The following is an 18,991-nucleotide window of genomic DNA, read 5'->3' as shown; positions in this document are numbered from 1 at the left end:
CTGGAGACGTTGAATGTCTGTCCATAAGATGAATCCCTTACATTTCTGCTGCTCATTTCCAAGGGGTTATAATAGACATACTATAGTATACAACAGAAATTCTAACTATCAGACTAGAGATTTAGCAGCAATTTGTAAGAAATGCAACCATTAAAACAAATACTGAAATGATAAATATTCACGTACGCATACAATATTTTCAAAAGAAAAAAGTTGAGTGCTCTAGTCAAAAAGAAAATTGCTTATTTGGGGTGAAATATGAAGTTTGTTTACACCCATTTCACTTCACTGATCACATTCAGTAAAGCTGAGGTGCATTGCTTGATGAAAGAAAACCCACAGTAAGGACTAATATACATAAGAAGTGGAGGATGTGAAATAAGAAATTAGCTGCCCTAAAAAGGTAGATTTATAGTCTGAGTGACAGGCAATTAGCAAATGTTTGAGGTGCCTGTTAGTAGATGTAACAGGACTGCAAAGCATGCGCCTCCCTTTGATGCTTAATCAAAACCTGACATCTCTTGTGCTGTGTGTTTGTGTGATGTCAGATCAAGTGATCTAAAAATCACAGAAACAGGCGCAAAAATACACAGCGCTTCTCGTGTTTGCCATCAGCAATTAGTCTGCTCCGCAAAATCTGCCCACTCCGAGGCTTGTTGATAAACGCGGCAGCCCAAACCCTTTTGAAGTAACCATTTTTAAACCTGAAAATTGAGCACTTAATGCATGTTAGGCTTGCCACGGGTCAGTTTGAGTTCTACTCTTGTATTCACATGTGTCTACACTGATATCAGTCATTTCTCTGGCTCCCACTTATACTCTTCCCTCTTTCTCGTTACCTCCACCTCCTCTCCTTACATCTGTCATCCTCACTCCTCCTTCATCTCACTCTCTTCCTTTTCTTTTAATCCCTCCCTCTTTTCACCTCTTTTATTTTCTTCACCTCACCTTCACAAAAACAAAAAAAAAACACCTCTGTACTCTCAATGCCTTCTTAATCTTTACACCCAACACCAAACTCCCCATCCCTTCCTTTCTCTATGCAGCCTGTTCCTATTGATGATCACTTCTGTGGCCTGGATATAAACCAGCCCCTGGGGGGTTCCCAGCTGGTGTCAGGTCGGACGCTGTACACTGAGAGCAGGGACAGGCTGACCTCTGTCACCTCCTACGTCTACAATGGACACAGTGTGATCTTCCTGGGGACCAGGAGTGGACGGCTGAAAAAGGTGAGAGCAATAAAGCAGACACTGACAAGTAAGACGGGCTTAATCTGCCTTTTTTACACACCTAACTCAGATACTCAGCGATTGTGTGGTTGTTTACTATGAACTGCTAATTCTCAAGGACCAACCACATCCTCTTGATGGCAACAACACCACTTATCTACTCAAAACACAGCAATGATTTCTCGAGGCTGCTATTGATGGCCCATTATCTCTGTCTCCTCTGACCAACATCTTCCTGTTTCAGTTTTGAAACACAAATGCAAAATGTAGTCTGATCCCAGAGCTCACAATCACTGCCTACATCTCAGGTAGTGTGCCTGTTTACAGCTATTTCCACCAACTGGCCAAATAAGAAGGGAACAACTGAAAAATGGCTAAAATGTGTAGATGAGATTGACGTAGCTGTACAAGCTTTATCAATATCGAACATCAAGTTCAAGCACAGAAATAACAACACTGACAAATGTCTTTGATGAATGTGAAAAATGTTCCGTGCCAACAAACAGTGACACCAATGGGACGGATGTGTCACTCACTACTGGCTGATTCGGGCAAAATCTACTTACTTACTTACTATCTAACGTTAGCACTGTAACCTTATTCTAAAACTCATCAGTCATCACTGACTCCGGTTAAGTTTTAAAACTCCGGGGTTGCGTTTGACTGTGTTGTAACGTTACACTCGCTCTCCTCTTCGTTGTATCTAACCTTATCTTGCCAACGCCTACGTCTATTATAGACGTAATGAGGACGTAATAGAGGAGGAGGAGGAGGAGAGGAGAAGGCCTTTGGAGGGAGGTGGAGTTGCAGCAGGAGGGGGATGGGACTTTGGTGGGAGGTGGGAGTTGTGGATGTTCAAATTTTTTCTAAGTGCTGTGTGAAATGCAAGAAAGATAAGAGTAGCTTTAAATCTTTGACCTGACGAGGCATGAGCACATACAATGATTTAAATGCAAAATGATGATTGGCAACAAAAGCTTTAAAATCAAAGTTGTACTCCAGCAGTTTAGTATTGGACTACATAAAGTTTGGGAACATGCAAGAGACAGACTCCAAAAAGAACAGTCAAAATCAATGCAACAGAGGCAGAGATATTTTGGGACATGTTCAATCACAAAATGTTTTACACCATTTTGCTACGGGTTACAGGTTGAATGACATGTTACCTCGAAACAGCGTGAAACGGTATCCAACAGGCTTTGAGCTATGTTTTCTTTCATTTGGTGGGTATGTGGAAGGTGTTACGCAATCAGCAGCAACCTGTATATAAACCAGGCAGATCATAAGTTATCGTACATACAGTTTTTGTTTTTATTTCTCACTTGCTTTGGCAATGAAAATATTTCCCCTGCCAATAAAGTCCCTTCAAATGGAACTGAATTGTACCCCACTGTAATATAACAGGGTGTTTAATGCACCATCGTTTCTGTTTAAATCGATGTTTTGCTAAGTTTTGACTGCAGGCCAAACTTTTATTTCCTTGTACGGAGAGTCCAAAAATGCTGAAACCTGCATTTCCAATAATGCAATTAGACCCTTCTTGTCTTGTAAATGTCAAAGTGGATTAAAGTCCACAGTCTGTAACGCAGGCTTTCTGTTGAGAATTTAAAGGGCTCATGCCAAAGCTGAGACAACCCTGGTGATAGATCATTGTGACATTACCAGAGGTTTTTGTCTTAGACTTAAAGGGACAGTTCACCTCGAAAAATCAAAAGTACATATTTTTTCTCTAACCTGTAGTACCATTTATCAGTCTAGATTTTTTTGGTGTGAGTTGCAGATTGTTGGAGATATCGGCTGTGGAGCTGTCTGCCTTCTCTTGAATATAATGGAACTAAATGGCACCTGGCTTCTGGTGCGCAGAAAACATTCATTTGAAAAACTTAAAAGCTATGTCTCTTTCCAGAAATCATGACATGGATACTCAAGATAATCCACAGACCTTGTTGTGGGCAATTTTAATATAGGTACTATTTTCTTTCTACTGAATTACGCCCTCAAATTTTGTCACCATGCAGAAGGAAGCATCTCTGGCTAGCTCAGCTAGCACCACTGAACTAGCTAACGTTACAGCTCAGCCGAGGAGGACGCCATAAATGTTTACATTTTGTGCTGTCTCAAGCACGAGCCTCTCATCCATGAGTAGATGCACACTTCCTTCTGTGCAGTGATACAGTTGGTGGGTGTAGTTTGGTTGAAAGAAAATAGTTCCAACATTAAACTGCTCACAACAAGGTCTGTGGATTATCTTGAGTAACCAAGTCATGATTACTGGAAAGAGACATTGCCGAGTGCCATCTAGTTACGTTAGACTAGAGAGACGGCAGACATCTCTATGTCTGATTTGTCCAACACTCTGTAACTCACACCAAAACAATCTAGACTGATAAACAGCACTACAGGTAAGAAGAAAACATGTATTTTGATTTTGGGTGAACTGCCCCTTTAACAAAGCTCCTCCAGAGCCACAGAAGACAGCTGTTTTTACAGTCTGTGTTGCACTCACTAGTACAAATTAACTGATGAGTGAAATTGGTGGAATGTCCCTTTACTGCATTACATCACTTTGTTTCTGCCACCAAACTCCATATTACATCATTCTGTCCATGAGGAACACACAGCTGAGATTCATCACCCACAGCTGTTTTCCCGTCTCGCCGCCGTGGCACATTTATGTAAATGTATTAATGATATTTAATCCATTAACACTAATTAATGCAATTATATGATCAATTAATGGCCTAATTAGAATAACTGGTTATGTTTAATATTTCATGGTGATTATGTGGGACATTATGCAGCTGAACAAAGGTGCAGTAATCACGCGGCACTACATCTTGTGCTTCAGCCTGTGGACAGGTGCTCTCAGACGAGGACAAATCGTCCTCCTGTGACAACTTGAGCCACGTCTGAAGCACATGCCTGTTCCTTCAGTCCCCTTTGTAAAGTTGGATTGGTATCAGGAAATTATGCAGCTCTAGTGCCTCTTGTTTAACACTGTCCTGGTGGATTCTGGTTTGAAAAGCATTTAGCATTACAAAGTACTTAAAGAACCACTTTACTGATTTCGAACATTATCTCTGTGTACTTGACATGGTGTTTTACATTTTAATGAAACACCATTAGGTCTGTAAGTGTTCTCTGTATCTTGTCGGCAGGGTCAAATCCCTCCCCTAAATCATTCACCTGATGAGGCACACAAAATATACAGCAAGTCTAATTTGTGTTTTCCTTGTTGAATAGTTTTCGTTTGTAGTTATTTTTAAATGCTGTGCTGTTTTGCGAGTTTCTTTTTCGTGGTTTCAAGGTTTCAAACTTAAGTTTTCCTTTGGTTAAAGGATAAGTCTGGTGATATTCTACATTTTTAATCCTCAACAAATCCATTAAAAAGACTAAAACCAGCGATGAATTTATACTGTTAACAGTGTGCGTGTAGCTAAACTCTGATATAGCAGATCCCTCGGTGCCACAGACCTTCATTGTTGCCCAAACACTATTAAAAAGGCATTAGTGAGCCACACTGTTGCACTGGGTGACATATTTCTTCATTATGATGAAGATGGGCACTGTCATTTTTTGTTGAGTCACCCCACATGCACTGTTCTGCTGCCATAAATACTCACTAACATACCAAATCTGTGGCTTAAAATAGACTGCAACAAATGCATCATTTACTCCTATTTTAGTCGTGTTTCCTAAAACGACAGTGTCCAGCTGTTTTGGGGAATTACTTTGCTTTAGCCGTTTAAAAAAAAAAAAATGAAAACATACACTGGAGACCTGTTTTTTTAGTCAGCAGGAACAAAGAGGCTGAGTGCCACAGACAGGCTGGGTTATTCTGGAAGCGTTAAGAGATTGACAATAGCATCGTTGGTTTTGGTCTTTTCATTGAAAAGTGTATCGCCAGCCTTATCCTTTAAAGTCTAACTTAAGTATTCCTTTAGTATGAGGTTTCTGCTGCTCCGCCGTGCTTGCATCATCAGGTGAAGGGATTGAGGATTAATACAGAGTACTGACAAGTGTATGATTGAAGGGAAGTAGTTCAAACGTGTCATTTGACTGCGTCTGAAAGCAAAAGTGTTTATAGCTGGTCTGAATGATCTGAGCAGTCATAGAGGAGCGATAAACATTCAGATGTGGGTAATGATGCGCAGGCAGTCTCACATTAAATGCATTCAAAGTGTTGAACAAAGTAGTTGAGTGAAGAATGAAAAGAGAGGTTGGGAGAGGAGCTCAAACCTCAACCTGCACCTGAAGGATTATTTTCATGACTGATTAATCTACCTCTAATTTTCTTGGTTAATTGTTTTGGCAATGAAATGTCAAAAAATTGTGAAAAATTTTCCACTAAATGCTTGTTTTATCTGATTAACTAACTGTCCAAACAGTAGTACAGAAATTAAAAAATCTTAGTGACAAAATTTAGAATAACAATGTGGCCATGACAGTAGACTGCTTCCAACGTGGATGTTGCTGTAAAGAAGCTACAAATTCTAAAACATGGATGCTTCACGCACATTTTCAGCCCAACAGCACAGAAGATCTTTATAATCAGCACAGTTTCAATGTGGACAACCAAGATTAGTGTCATCAATTCAGCATCTGACCAAATGTCTCCCCTTCTGTTGCTCTGTTATGGCCAGAAAAGAGATTTTGCAGACGATTATGATGCCACAGTGAAGCTGACCTTTGACCTTTTGGATATAAAATGTCATCATTTCATTGTTTTATCCTATGGGACAATTATGTGAAATTTTGTTATGGCCAAAAACATGTTTTGTAAGGTTACAGAGACCTTTGACCACAAAAATCTAATTAGTTCATTCTTGAGTCTGAGTGGACGTTTGTGCCCAATTTGACAAAATTTCCTCAGGCCTTTTTGAGATATTGCGTTCATGAGAATGATACTGATGAGGTCACAGTGACTTTGACCTTTGACCACCAAAATCTAATGAGTTCAGTGTGAATCCAAGTGAACATTTGTGCCAAATTAGATAATGTGGGCTGGACATTAATGCGGCTGCATCAGAGCTAAACCAGCGCATTTTTACGTCTCTCCACAGGTGATAGCTGTAGCCGGAACCATTGTATTTTCAGGAAGTCCATCCATCTGTCTGTCTCATTCTCTTGAACGTCATATCTTGGCACAAATGTCTACTTGGACTCAAGGATGAACTGATTAGATTTTGGTGGTCTAAGGTCAAGGTCACTGTGACCTCACCTCCATCTCATCCGCCTGAATGCGCTATCTCAAAAATACCTTGAAGGAATTTTTTCAAATTTGGCACAAACATCCACTTGGACTCAACGATGAACTGAATAGGAAGTGGTCAGCCCTGTGATAGTCTGGCGACCTGTCCAGGGTGTACCCTGCCTCTCGCCTAATGTCAGCTGGGATAGGCTCCAGCCCCCTGGTGACCTCTAACAGGATAAGCGGTTACAGAAAATGAATGACTGAATAGATTTTTGCAAGGTCAAGGTCAAAGTGACCTCACAAGACATGTTTTTGGCTATAATTCAAGAATTTATACTCTTATGTCTCATAGAATAAAAAGATAAAATGATGACATTTTATATTCCAAAGTTCAAAGGTCAACTTCACTGTGACATCATCATGTTTTCTGGCCATTATTTAACACCATAACTCAGGAACAGAACGGGAGACATTTGGTCAGATACTGAATTGGTGACAGTAACTGTGTTGATTGTATGGATCTGAAAGTATTTGTGAAGCATCAGTGTTTTAGAATTTGTAGTTTCTTTGCAGCAACATCAATATTTGAAGCATTGTCAGCAATCATGGCTACGAATGAGTCTGGACAGACATAAATGTTACCTGTAACTGCAACTTGACTGATTTACAGAGGCATACAACCACAAGGAAGTAATTCCAGTTTCAAATAATTTACTCTACCCACTACTGGATTGAAAAACAAAACAAAGAAAAGAAGAAATAAAAGAAAAAATGCTACATACTGTGGCAGGTAACTGGTTGACCCTTACTGCACTGATGTACAGAAAACAGGCATTCATAGGAATGCATCCTCCAGCATAGTGTTTCTTGACTACTGTAGGATCCCTTTCACCAGGCGCACAGACATCAGATGACCTCCTTCCGAGAGGTTCATGAAGTTGATTTAGCTCATTGTCCATCATGTTTCATTCAAATGCATACCGTAATGATATATTATAACCAAGTTCCTATAAGGCTCACTCTTTGATCTAACTGGATTGACTTGGTAGCACCGCGGGCTCTGCTTACTGCACAGTCGTGCAGGCATGCAGCTGACTGAGGAAATGTGTGAGAGGACTGTTGTGACATTAGCCTGGGGGCCTCAGTCTTATGAGGAGCAATCTGTCTGACACACACAACACACACACACACACACGGGTCCAGACTGGGAGCGAAGATAGCATCACTGCAGCTCTTTCATTGGATGAGCCATCGGGGAAAAAAACAAGATAGCCTGACAGAAAGAGGGAAAAAGAGAAAGTGAGACAGTGTGAGACAGAGAGATGAACGGCAAAGGGAAGAAAGAGAGAAACAACAAAGACAGCGGCAAAAAGACTGAGATATCAAGTGAGAAAAAGAAAGAGGGACCAATATAGGAAGAAAAAGTATGCTTTGCATGTGTTCAGGAAGTGAGCAGTAAGTTTGGGTTAGGAGTGGGAGAAATCCATCATTACTGCTTTAAGTGCAGAGTGTCTAAAGGCCAGAGTGTGTCATTACACTGACAGAGCGAGCAGCCTGGATTCAGACTCCCAGGAGCCTCCGTGGAGCACAGGGTCGTCTCTCGAATCCTATTCCATCACCCCCAAATGGACAGGCTGAGTGGAAATGGGGCATGACAATAAATGCCATCAGCGGATCACTCCAGCAGCAGGGCCATTGCAAAGGTCAAGCCTGCCACAGGAAGGGTGTAGCCAGGGTGAAAGGTCACAGGGATAACCAGCAGTCTCACCATCCAGGCTCCACGCAGCATATGGATGAGTCCATCAGCGTCTCTCGATTAGTCTACTCCCAGTCCAGATATATAACAGGACATTTCTATCATCACCTGCCACCGTTTTGTTGCCTCAGGTGATTGATTTTAGCTGAGTAATATGACCTTGTGGGTAGCTCTGGGCTGAATACAGAAGGGGCTTTCACACTTTGCGTGACGTACACTAATGAGGTGAATCCAGGTAAAAGCCATTATCTCTCACTGATCCTTATTTAAATCTATTCCAGTCTCAAGGCAGGAGGCGTTGGGTTGATGCAACTTTCAGTGGCACTGATGGCACAGTTTCCACTCGTTAACAAAATGCTGGTGGGACCCAGTGAGTGCAGGATTAGCATTTCAGTCAGCACACTCACATCCAGGTTTTAACCGCTCGTTCCAGCAGTAATGAGTTTGGTGGTGTGGCTCTGGGTGATGGGTGATGATCCGAAACAAATCTGAGCAAGTGTGACAAAGACTGCGCCTGAGCTCACAAACCAGAGGTACACAACGTTCAAATCAACATGTTGAAAGAAGCTCGGATAGGTGGAGGGAGTAGAGGTGAAACTGGTACATGTGAATCTTTAACCTCAAATCCACCAGCTGAAGTCCATTTAATGAATCATTGACCAAACCAGTAGCTGTTAGCAACGGAACTCCCCTATTTGGTACCTGACATCACTGTTGTCAGCTTAGCCACTGTCATGTATGTAACGGCTCAGCTAATGTTGCCCTCTGGTTCACTAAGGAGGCTTTCACATTAGGGCCCAGATACAAGTGCACTTCATCAAGACTAAATGTAAATGTGCATTTCAGAAGAAAATTAGTGGAAAGAAGTACTGTCAGTGTTTTAGCTCAGTCAGCAGGCAGAGTGCTGGGATCTGCACAGGGAAAAGTTGAACAACGTGGCAATCTAGGATCTGGTACTTATACATAACTCTGTAATTCATGTGTGTGTCCTGTATCTGACTATGCCTCTGGTGTTTGTGGTTTCCAAGAACATACAAGTTTCGTAAGTGCTAATATCGTAAGCAACTGGACTTGTTTGTGTTTCTTGAAGATGTTTCACCTCTCATCCAAGAAGCTTCTTCAGTTCTAAATGACTGGTACAAATTTGCATGCTTTAAACCCTGTAGGGGTGGGAACCTTTGCAGAGTCGTAGGCGTCACATGTGAGCTCTTAGTTTCTTAGTTACCATGACCTGGATGACTGAGAATCCTCACCAACAACATCCAAGTTGTATGTACAGTACAGGCCAAAGGTTTGGACACACCTTCTCATTCAATGCATTTTCTTTATTTTCATGACTATTTACATTGTAGATTCTCACTGAAGGCATCAAAACTATGAATGAACACATGTGGAGTTATGTACTTAACAAAAAAAGGTGAAATAACTGAAAACATGTTTTATATTCTAGTTTCTTCAAAATAGCCACCCTTTGCTCTGATTACTGCTTTGCACACTCTTGGCATTCTCTCCATGAGCTTCAAGAGGTAGTCACCTGAAATGGTTTTCCAACGGTCTTGAAGGAGTTCCCAGAGATGTTTAGCACTTGTTGGCCCCTTTGCCTTCACTCTGCGGTCCAGCTCACCCCAAACCATCTCGATTGGGTTCAGGTCCGGTGACTGTGGAGGCCAGGTCATCTGCCGCAGCACTCCATCACTCTCCTTCTTGGTCAAATAGCCCTTACACAGCCTGGAGGTGTGTTTGGGGTCATTGTCCTGTTGAAAAATAAATGATCGTCCAACTAAACGCAAACCGGATGGGATGGCATGTCGCTGCAGGATGCTGTGGTAGCCATGCTGGTTCAGTGTGCCTTCAATTTTGAATAAATCCCCAACAGTGTCACCAGCAAAACACCCCCACACCATCACACCTCCTCCTCCATGCTTCACAGTGGGAACCAGGCATGTGGAATCCATCCGTTCACCTTTTCTGCGTCTCACAAAGACACGGCGGTTGGAACCAAAGATCTCAAATTTGGACTCATCAGACCAAAGCACAGATTTCCACTGGTCTAATGTCCATTCCTTGTGTTTCTTGGCCCAAACAAATCTCTTCTGCTTGTTGCCTCTCCTTAGCAGTGGTTTCCTAGCAGCTATTTGACCATGAAGGCCTGATTGGCGCAGTCTCCTCTTAACAGTTGTTCTAGAGATGGGTCTGCTGCTAGAACTCTGTGTGGCATTCATCTGGTCTCTGATCTGAGCTGCTGTTAACTTGCCATTTCTGAGGCTGGTGACTCGGATGAACTTATCCTCAGAAGCAGAGGTGACTCTTGGTCTTCCTTTCCTGGGTCGGTCCTCATGTGTGCCAGTTTCGTTGTAGCGCTTGATGGTTTTTGCGACTCCACTTGGGGACACATTTAAAGTTTTTGCAATTTTCCGGACTGACTGACCTTCATTTCTTAAAGTAATGATGGTCACTCGTTTTTCTTTAGTTAGCTGATTGGTTCTTGCCATAATATGAATTTTAACAGTTGTGCAATAGGGCTGTCGGCTGTGTATTAACCTGACTTCTGCACAACACAACTGATGGTCCCAACCCCATTGATAAAGCAAGAAATTCCACTAATTAACCCTGGTAAGGCACACCTGTGAAGTGGAAACCATTTCAGGTGACTACCTCTTGAAGCTCATGGAGAGAATGCCAAGAGCGTGCAAAGCAGTAATCAGAGCAAAGGGTGGCTATTTTGAAGAAACTAGAATATAAAACATGTTTTCAGTTATTTCACCTTTTTTTGTTAAGTACATAACTCCACATGTGTTCATTCATAGTTTTGATGCCTTCAGTGAGAATCTACAATGTAAATAGTCATGAAAAAAAAGAAAACGCATTGAATGAGAAGGTGTGTCCAAACTTTTGGCCTGTACTGTATGTCCATAAACTTACTTAAATTTTGGGCATTAGTGGAGATATGGGATGGGAACCTCCAAACATCAGGCATAAATGTCAAATGCTTCGGCTTTGGAATAGACTTGTGAAGATGTTGGACCAGAGACTCAAAGATTTTTAATTGGGACATCTCCCACTGTCATCCCTGGGCTAATGAGTTAAAATCATTATTTTATTTAAACATTTCCCAGAACAGGTTAACCTGTGATATTCAGGAGATTAGGAGTGAAATGTTTCGCACGTTAAGTGAAAAATGGTCTGTTGACATATGGTATAAACCAAAACTATCAACTTACTGTCTCATGAAGAATAGCTACAGTGTGGAACCTTACATGAAGTATAATCTAAACAAAAGACAAAGATCCCTATGTGCACAGTTGCACTCAGGAACGTTACCATTAGCCTCAGAGATAGGTGAAGTTAGGTGAAGCTGAGAATGAGGTTCACTTATTGTTTTACTGTCCTGTATATGAAGACATAAGGAATGTACTTTCCAGTAAAATTACTTCTATCTCTGTTGATTTCTTTTGGCTGGATAATCATGAAACATTTGAGTTTTGTTTCAGAAAGGGAACCTTTTTCTGTGGCTGAATTTCTTTGCCAGGCCTGGGATAGAAGGCGGAGTATTCTGTTCCTGGACTGGGTAGTTTCATAACATGTATTTTGATTGTTTCTGCAACGTCATTGTAATGGTGTCTTGTAAACCCATGAGGGTTGGGCACGTGTTAGTGTGCATGACACAAATAAAAAAAAAAAATCAATCAATCAATCATCCCAAAGTTCAGTTTGCTTGATTAGTGTGAACACTGTGTACTGTAGCCGGGCACAGTTCAGCAATCCATGTCTTGAAAAGGTGGTCTCGAGCACAGTTTGTGTGTACCTGGGAATGGTTTGCATCAGGCGTGAAAACTAACTGTAACAAACACAGAAGTGGACTGCTATTTAGAATGTGATGTCATAACAATGACATTTCTGAAATCTGCATATGTGTGCAGCAAGAGCAGATCTTATCCGATGAACTGCATGGCCCTGGGTGATAAAGCAGGACTGCAGTCAAAAGGATCATTCATCATATTGTAAGCTATTGCCTATTATAAACAATAGCAGGCAATGTGCGACGCTCAACTCCATTGTATGGACTTAGGTCCTTGCGTCTTCTGCTCTTTTCTAAACTCTAGCAACAAACGTTGAGCAGAGGATGCGGCAAGTGTATGCAAGTAAATCACTAATGTGAAAGAACCTTGAAGCAGAAAGAGACTGACATTACTACTGAACTGCAGACAGTCAAAAGAGGTGCCATAAGGTTGTAGCATTATGAACAGTGACACGATGGCTTACTGATGTGTGAACTGATGCACATTCAAATGATGAAGTGATCAGTTGTCTTTGGGAAAAGATCAGTGAATCACAGTATTCACTTCAGTCAGTAGTCAATACTGTGATCAGTGAATCACAGTATTGACTACTGACTGAAGTGAACTGAACAAAACAAATCAGTAAAGATATTCATAACTTTGTTTGAGTAGCAGTGCTTAGTGTTATGCTGGATTTACTCCCCGACATCAGACAGAATTGTCAGCTTGTTACACTTCGTTTCCATCCTCAGTCTGACATTGTGTCACTCTAACCGATATCCACGGGTTATTTTTCTTTAACCAACTGCGACACCTAGACTAATGTATCCGCCTGAATCTGCTGTCATTTTAAGTCCACACTGATGTGTTGCCATTCCAACATGCATGCTTTGCCAGTTTAACAAAGTATGACGTCAGACAATATTTAAATGACATGTCAATTTAGAACGGCCTCAATAGTGGCGTCTATTATGTCTGTGTTGCGTGGTGCTAAACACTGTTGTTAGTACTCCTCATTGGTTCTGGCCAGTGGTGTAGTGGAGGGTATGTTAAGGTATAGAGGGTATACCTGCCTCTTTTTCTGGCAGCATACCCACAGTTTACCCACCTACCAGCCAAAAAGCAATTGTAATATATTAGAGCGTGTACCCACTTCCTCCTCAGTTTCTTACCCATCTACCTAGTAGCACAGTTCTGACGCACTGCTTGGCAACACCTTGACAGCAGCCATAGTCCCACCTGTGGCGCTCATTGGTTGTTTTTCATTTTAATTGAGAAAACGCTGTTTCCTGTCATGATCTCAGATAAATCATTCAACTCAAACTTTGTAAATGGGTGGATTGCAAGGCCTGGACGTAGGCAACTGGATTTATACCTGATGGGGTTCAACTACAGGCCTGCTGTAGATACCTACTGAAGGGTTTGATATCATTAATACAACTCAGATGTACTTGCTCAAGCTGTATAATGCTTTGATTATAGTCCCAAAACTGTTCCGTGTCTTTCATCCAATTTATGCATTAGAGCAACTATAGGAAGGTTCACCTTGTCTAATGACTGAATAGGAGACTAGTGCCATTCAATGTTTAAATTCTTTCATTGACTGTGACAGAGGGAGCAGTGATCACAGTAAGCAGATGGTTTGCTGCGGGAAAGGTTTTGCTAGATGTGGTTGTCTGAAAAGCATCAGACTACTGAGAATTACTTCAACTTGCCTCATGTTGTCTGCACTCTCAAAAATTCTCTACCAGCATCACAAAATTGAAGGAGACAACACAAGCAGCCCATGTTGATCAGTCACAGTACTTGGAGTCTCCAAAGTGTATTTCTACAGCCAAGTAGCCCTTATGTGTGTTCACATTTCTGAGGAGGCGCGTGCTAGCTGAGGTCGTCATATGTGCAGGGTACGTTGCTACACTGTAACCCAGAGGTGCCAAACACACGGCCTGTGGGCCAGAGCCGGCCTGCCAAAGCAACCAATCTGGCCCACTCAGTGAATTTGCAAACTGTAAAAATTGCACAGAAGTCATTGATTCTACTTTTTCAATTTAATGCGCTGCTATAACTATTTGTCCAAATGAACCAGCTCTGATTTCTTCACAGAGGTAAACGGGAGGTCATTGTGCTTGGTATGCTCACAGCACCTTTCATTGCTCAGCTATCAAACTCATTATGGTGAAAAATACAACAACTTGCAAGGACAACTAAGAACAGAGGAGATAGATTAATTGTTGGCAGGTTTGAGGAAACGCAAGTCTGGTGTTAGTTTTACCCAAGAGATCAGCATTGCACCTGTGAAAGCTAGCTAGCTTATTGCTAATGAAATAGCATCAGCATCAAAGCCACACTCTGAGGGTGAGTTTGCTGAAAAACAGACATGTTGTTGAAATTGTGCTTAGTTTTCTTTCATCCTTCAGCCTTCATCTTAGGCTTTTCATAATTCGTTTTGAAAATGGATTGTCCATTAATTGTGAATGTCTTCAGAATGTTTGCTACCTGTAATCTCACTTCTTTATACTAAAAGAGAGGGAAACATTTGAAGACTTTGTTATTCACAGGTTAGTATGCAATGGTTTCACTGGTCCGGCCCACTTGAGATCAAACTGGGCTGTATGTAGCCCATGAACTAAAATGAGTTTGACACCCCTGTGAGTGTCTATTTACACCTGGATGAGAATAGTCATACTGTAGCTATTGAGCCATTCAAACCCATCCCTATGACTGATTGGCGACTTGTCATGTTGATGCATCAATGTCGGAGACGGTTAGTATTAGTGCAAAAAGATAATGATCAGGACGAGTACTTTCCAATCTTAGATATTCTCTGAGAATAGATTTATGTGAAAAACTCACAAATGTGCTGCCAGGAAATTAAAACATTGTATAAAGAGCGACACAGTTCATAGATGGAGTAGGATGTGGTAGAGGACTATCACACAGGAGACTAGGATTCAAGTCCCGTGTAAGTCAACAATAGCTTATCATTTTTCGACAAAGCGTACTCAAAGCGAAGCTTTCGATTTACGGTTTCATCGACGTCCCAACCCTCACCTATGGTCATGAGCTCTTGGTAGTGACCGAAAGAATGAGGTTGCGGATACAAGAGGCTGAAAAGAGTTTCCTCAGACGGGTGGCTGGGCCCAGCCGTAGAGAAAGGGTAAGGAGCTCGGACATCTGGAAGGAGCTCAGAGTAAAGCCATTGCTCCTTCATGTCAAAAGGGTTCAGTTGAGGTAGTTCGGGCATCTTATCGGGATGCCTCCTGGGTGCCTCCCGTTGGGCAGACCCAGAACACGCTGGAGGGATTACATATCTTATCTGGCCTGGGAATGCCTTGGGGTCCCCCAGGAGGGGCTGGAAGGTGTTGCTGGAGAGAGAGATGTCTGGGGTGCTTTGCTTGGCCTGCTGCCCCCACAACCCGCCCCGAATAAGTGGATGAAAATGGATGGATGCATAAAGCTGCTGAATACACACTGTGTACATTAACTTAAGCAGAGCAGCTGAATAGACTTGTTTGTGTTAATGTCATATTTCAACATTACTGAGATGCCCAGGAATATTTACACCCAGGTGTAAATAGCATCGTTGTCTGCGGACACCTTAGTTCTAATAGCATATGCCAAAACAATTCCCATTCTTGCCTCAGCTACTGTGAGGCTCTGATAATGCAGCCTCAGACAAAAGTATTAGTTTTATATACGGCTTGGATTTGTAAATCAATGATTAGAATTACTCAGCTCCAAAACCTACAAGGCTACAAACACATTTCCTCAGGTCTGATACTCTATTCCACTTTTTATAGCAATGACAGCAGATTTTAGTCTCCTTGCTACTGTATCCCAGCCAGTAAGTAGGCAGCAAACACACTGTAGAATGACATTATACCTTTGCTTACCCTGTGGCAGCCTCAAACACATAACAGGTGTTGAGTGGAATTGATTTTCTGAGGAAATGTTTCTGCAGAGCACAGTAATACTCAGAAGGACTACAATGGCATACAGAGTGCAACCGGATGCCTCCCTGACATATTGAGCGTATTAAGACGTGGATTGTGCAACTCAATATCAAGCTGTTGCTAGTTCCCACTAATATTTGATGTGTATACCGTTTCAGAGGGAAATCAATGATGTCATACCTGCCAGAGAGGAGCTGCAGTAATATTTTAATATGTGAGCAAACCCTTTAATGTTTAAAGATTTTACCTCAGGCTGGGGAGGGAGGCGGGGGGGTCTGGTGGAGAAACTGTCCTTTAACTGATGCATCACAAATGTGATCCCTGCAGCTGCAACACTGCTCTTGAGCGAGCCACTGATGCCTTCACTGTTCAATCATTGTACGAGAATTAGCTCAGCGCAATTTGAGAGATGCACACGCTGCAATATGAAGGGGGGGTGCGAAATAAAAACCGACCAGCGCATTACCTCAGTGGCTTCAGCTACTCAGCAGCAGTATTTCCCTAGAAATGGTTGAAAATGTTAAGCTCACGGCAAATAAAGCTTTAGTCAAATACTCTCATGTGCAAATAGTGGATTCATTATGGCTTATTGAGAGTTGACCGGGTGGGGAAATTCTCCAGTGCATGGCTAAATGACTTGGACTTTTCAAAGTCACGTTTTCTAAAAGGGTGGGGGAGGGGGGCAGGAAGTGGAGATTTAGTGATTGAAATCATTAGAATGGAGTTTCAGAGAAGGGGAGGGGCGCACAAGCTGAATAGGTGTGTTTGAGGCTAAATTGAAAGGATTTTCATAACTGCATGAAGGGAGAGGGACCTGGGGGTGAAAGTCGCCAGAGTGGATCACCATTAGATGTCTGCTGAAATAGTAAATGGTATTAAGAGAGGCAATTTTGTGATAACACGGAAAGGTGTCCATTTCCCTGCTTTTCCTGACTGCAATTTGATTTCACAGCTCCATCTCTCTCTCCTCGCTCCAACTCTCTTTGTCCTCTCTTTTTTTTTTCTTCCTCCTGCTCAATCACACAAATGGGAAAACACACAAGAGTGACTGCATTGCGGTCAGCAAAATGAAGACCATACGGGTGCCATGAATTGTTCCACTGTCCCCCTCCCACTGCTTTTGTTGATGGGCCATGGGAACCCGACAAACAATGGGAGTGATTGGAGGGATGAGGGGAGGGGGGCAGTGTACGGAGGAGGACAGGAAACAGAGAACAGGAAACCATGTCCTCAAGGAGAAGAGAAAAGAAGTGAACATGTGGAGACTGAGAGGAGACTGTGGTTAAGTTGTAGAAATTGTGGTATGAAGACTTGGAAGCTGGCCATGCAGCTGAAGGTTAGAGGGAACTGAGAATTTTGGCTGCTGCAAGTGGAAGGCTTTTAACAATAGCCCTCAAAAACACACTCACATACACTCACACGCCATGACCTCTCTTCCGACCCAGTTGGTAACCGCGTTTAGGTATGGGCACTTGCTAACATACAGCGTATCTAGTGGCTGCGATCAATACGCCTCTCTTTGTGACTGTAGTTAATGTGATGGCTGAATGATTAGTCCCGTTCTGTAATACACATCTCCGCCTCGGTGACCCCTCCTCCCTCCTGAACGCTCTTCGTTTTCATTAGCCGCTGTCGCTCAGCTCTACCCCGAGCTTCGTCTCATTAGCATTCACAGAGCCGTGATGGTTATATGGGCTAATCAATGCCCGCTCTCCTCGGCTGTCATCCTCGATCGGACCATATGCACGGCCACTCAACCTCAAAAGGTGGCCAGTTGTCTGGCCCTTATGTCGCTGCATGCCCCGTGTCACAATATTGAGTCAAGCCGGTGCCAGAATCTGTCTTGCTCACAGTCTGTGTACATCTACTTTAGAGCTAGTCTTGCGTGTATTTTCATTCTGTGCCCCTTTCCCGGTGTAATGGAAGATTAATATGTGGTTTCCTGCCAATCTGTGACTTATTTACTTTTTGTGGTTGCATATGAAAAACAATACTGTACTGTAAGACGCTTGCATGCTGGATGACTCACTGATTTCCAGCAAAATGTCAAGAAGAAGACAAGTTTGTTGTAGAACAAATGAACCAACCTCTTTGTGTTTGGGTTAAGTCCGACAGGCTGCTCTTCAAGGACAGATGAAACCTTGTTAGAGTGGCAGATTGGGAATGATTGGTTTAACAGAGTGCTCCGTGCCTCCTGGGTCATCATCCATATGTTTAGGTTAGCTGGGTGAATGTGGAAGGGCACCGACCGGCTGGCCACATATGGACACACTTTTTTAAGATTGGACAGCCGTTACCACATAAACACAGCAATCATCTGCTTTACAAGGTTTCCCAATCTGCAGCGGAAAAGCATGGGTTCAGGGACATTTACATGTATACTTCCTCTCAGCATGAATAAAATCATCGCCTGAAATGAATCTCACAATCAGCCCCATATGTAAATACTCACGGGAAAGACATTTGGGCAAGTGGATTGCTCATGCAAGGTCTGGCAGCTTTACAACGGAGCCAGCCCGACTCAAGCCAAGTGACATCTAAGAAGTCGGGGCTTTTTTTTGTTTTCTTTGGCTCTCACAGGATGAGAGTGCAGCCGAGCATTTAAGATGCAAACCCATCCACGAGAAAGGGAGGCTGTTTTCGTTAAGAGCACATGGGCTCAGGTTGCATATCTGTTTGTGGAAGCTATGCTAAGCCGGGTTGTTTATATCCATCGCAGGTTCTGCTAGGGAATTTCAGCAGCAGGAAGGATATTGCTGTTATTGGCTTAAATATTATTCATGGGTTAAATATACATCCTCGTCAGCTGCGTGACGCTGGCAAACAGGTAATCCTTGATACTGACCTTAAAGTAATGCCCTAAGTACTTCGATAAGACCCCATTTACAGTGAGTCATTTAATGCATCTCAGGTGGATCTGAAGACTCTTTGATGCACAATAGCTGAGTGCAAATGCAACCAACAGCCTCCTTGAAACATTCAAGGTGGATTGAAATCCAATTGAATAAATATGAAAGCACACCATGGAACCACACTCACAGGGTCAACAGCAGATGATTTAAACACACACTGACCCAATT

At 42.4% G+C, this 18,991-nt stretch overlaps 1 protein-coding gene across 1 annotated transcript in view; it reads left to right on the top strand.

Moving 5' to 3' along the window:
- LOC117256505 (plexin-A2-like) overlaps window positions 1-18,991 on the top strand; it is a 143,820-nt gene that overhangs the window by 21,601 nt on the left and 103,228 nt on the right. The window contains exon 3 of the mRNA XM_033625950.2: window positions 1,047-1,229. Within this exon, the coding sequence (XP_033481841.1) occupies window positions 1,047-1,229 (183 nt within the window). The remainder of the gene's footprint in view (window positions 1-1,046; window positions 1,230-18,991) is intronic.

The sequence above is a fragment of the Epinephelus lanceolatus genome, chromosome 1, assembly GCF_041903045.1.
Source record: "Epinephelus lanceolatus isolate andai-2023 chromosome 1, ASM4190304v1, whole genome shotgun sequence".
Lineage (NCBI taxonomy): Eukaryota > Metazoa > Chordata > Actinopteri > Perciformes > Serranidae > Epinephelus > Epinephelus lanceolatus.
Note: the sequence above shows the minus strand (reverse complement) of the source record. Positions and strands in the feature narration are given on the sequence as shown.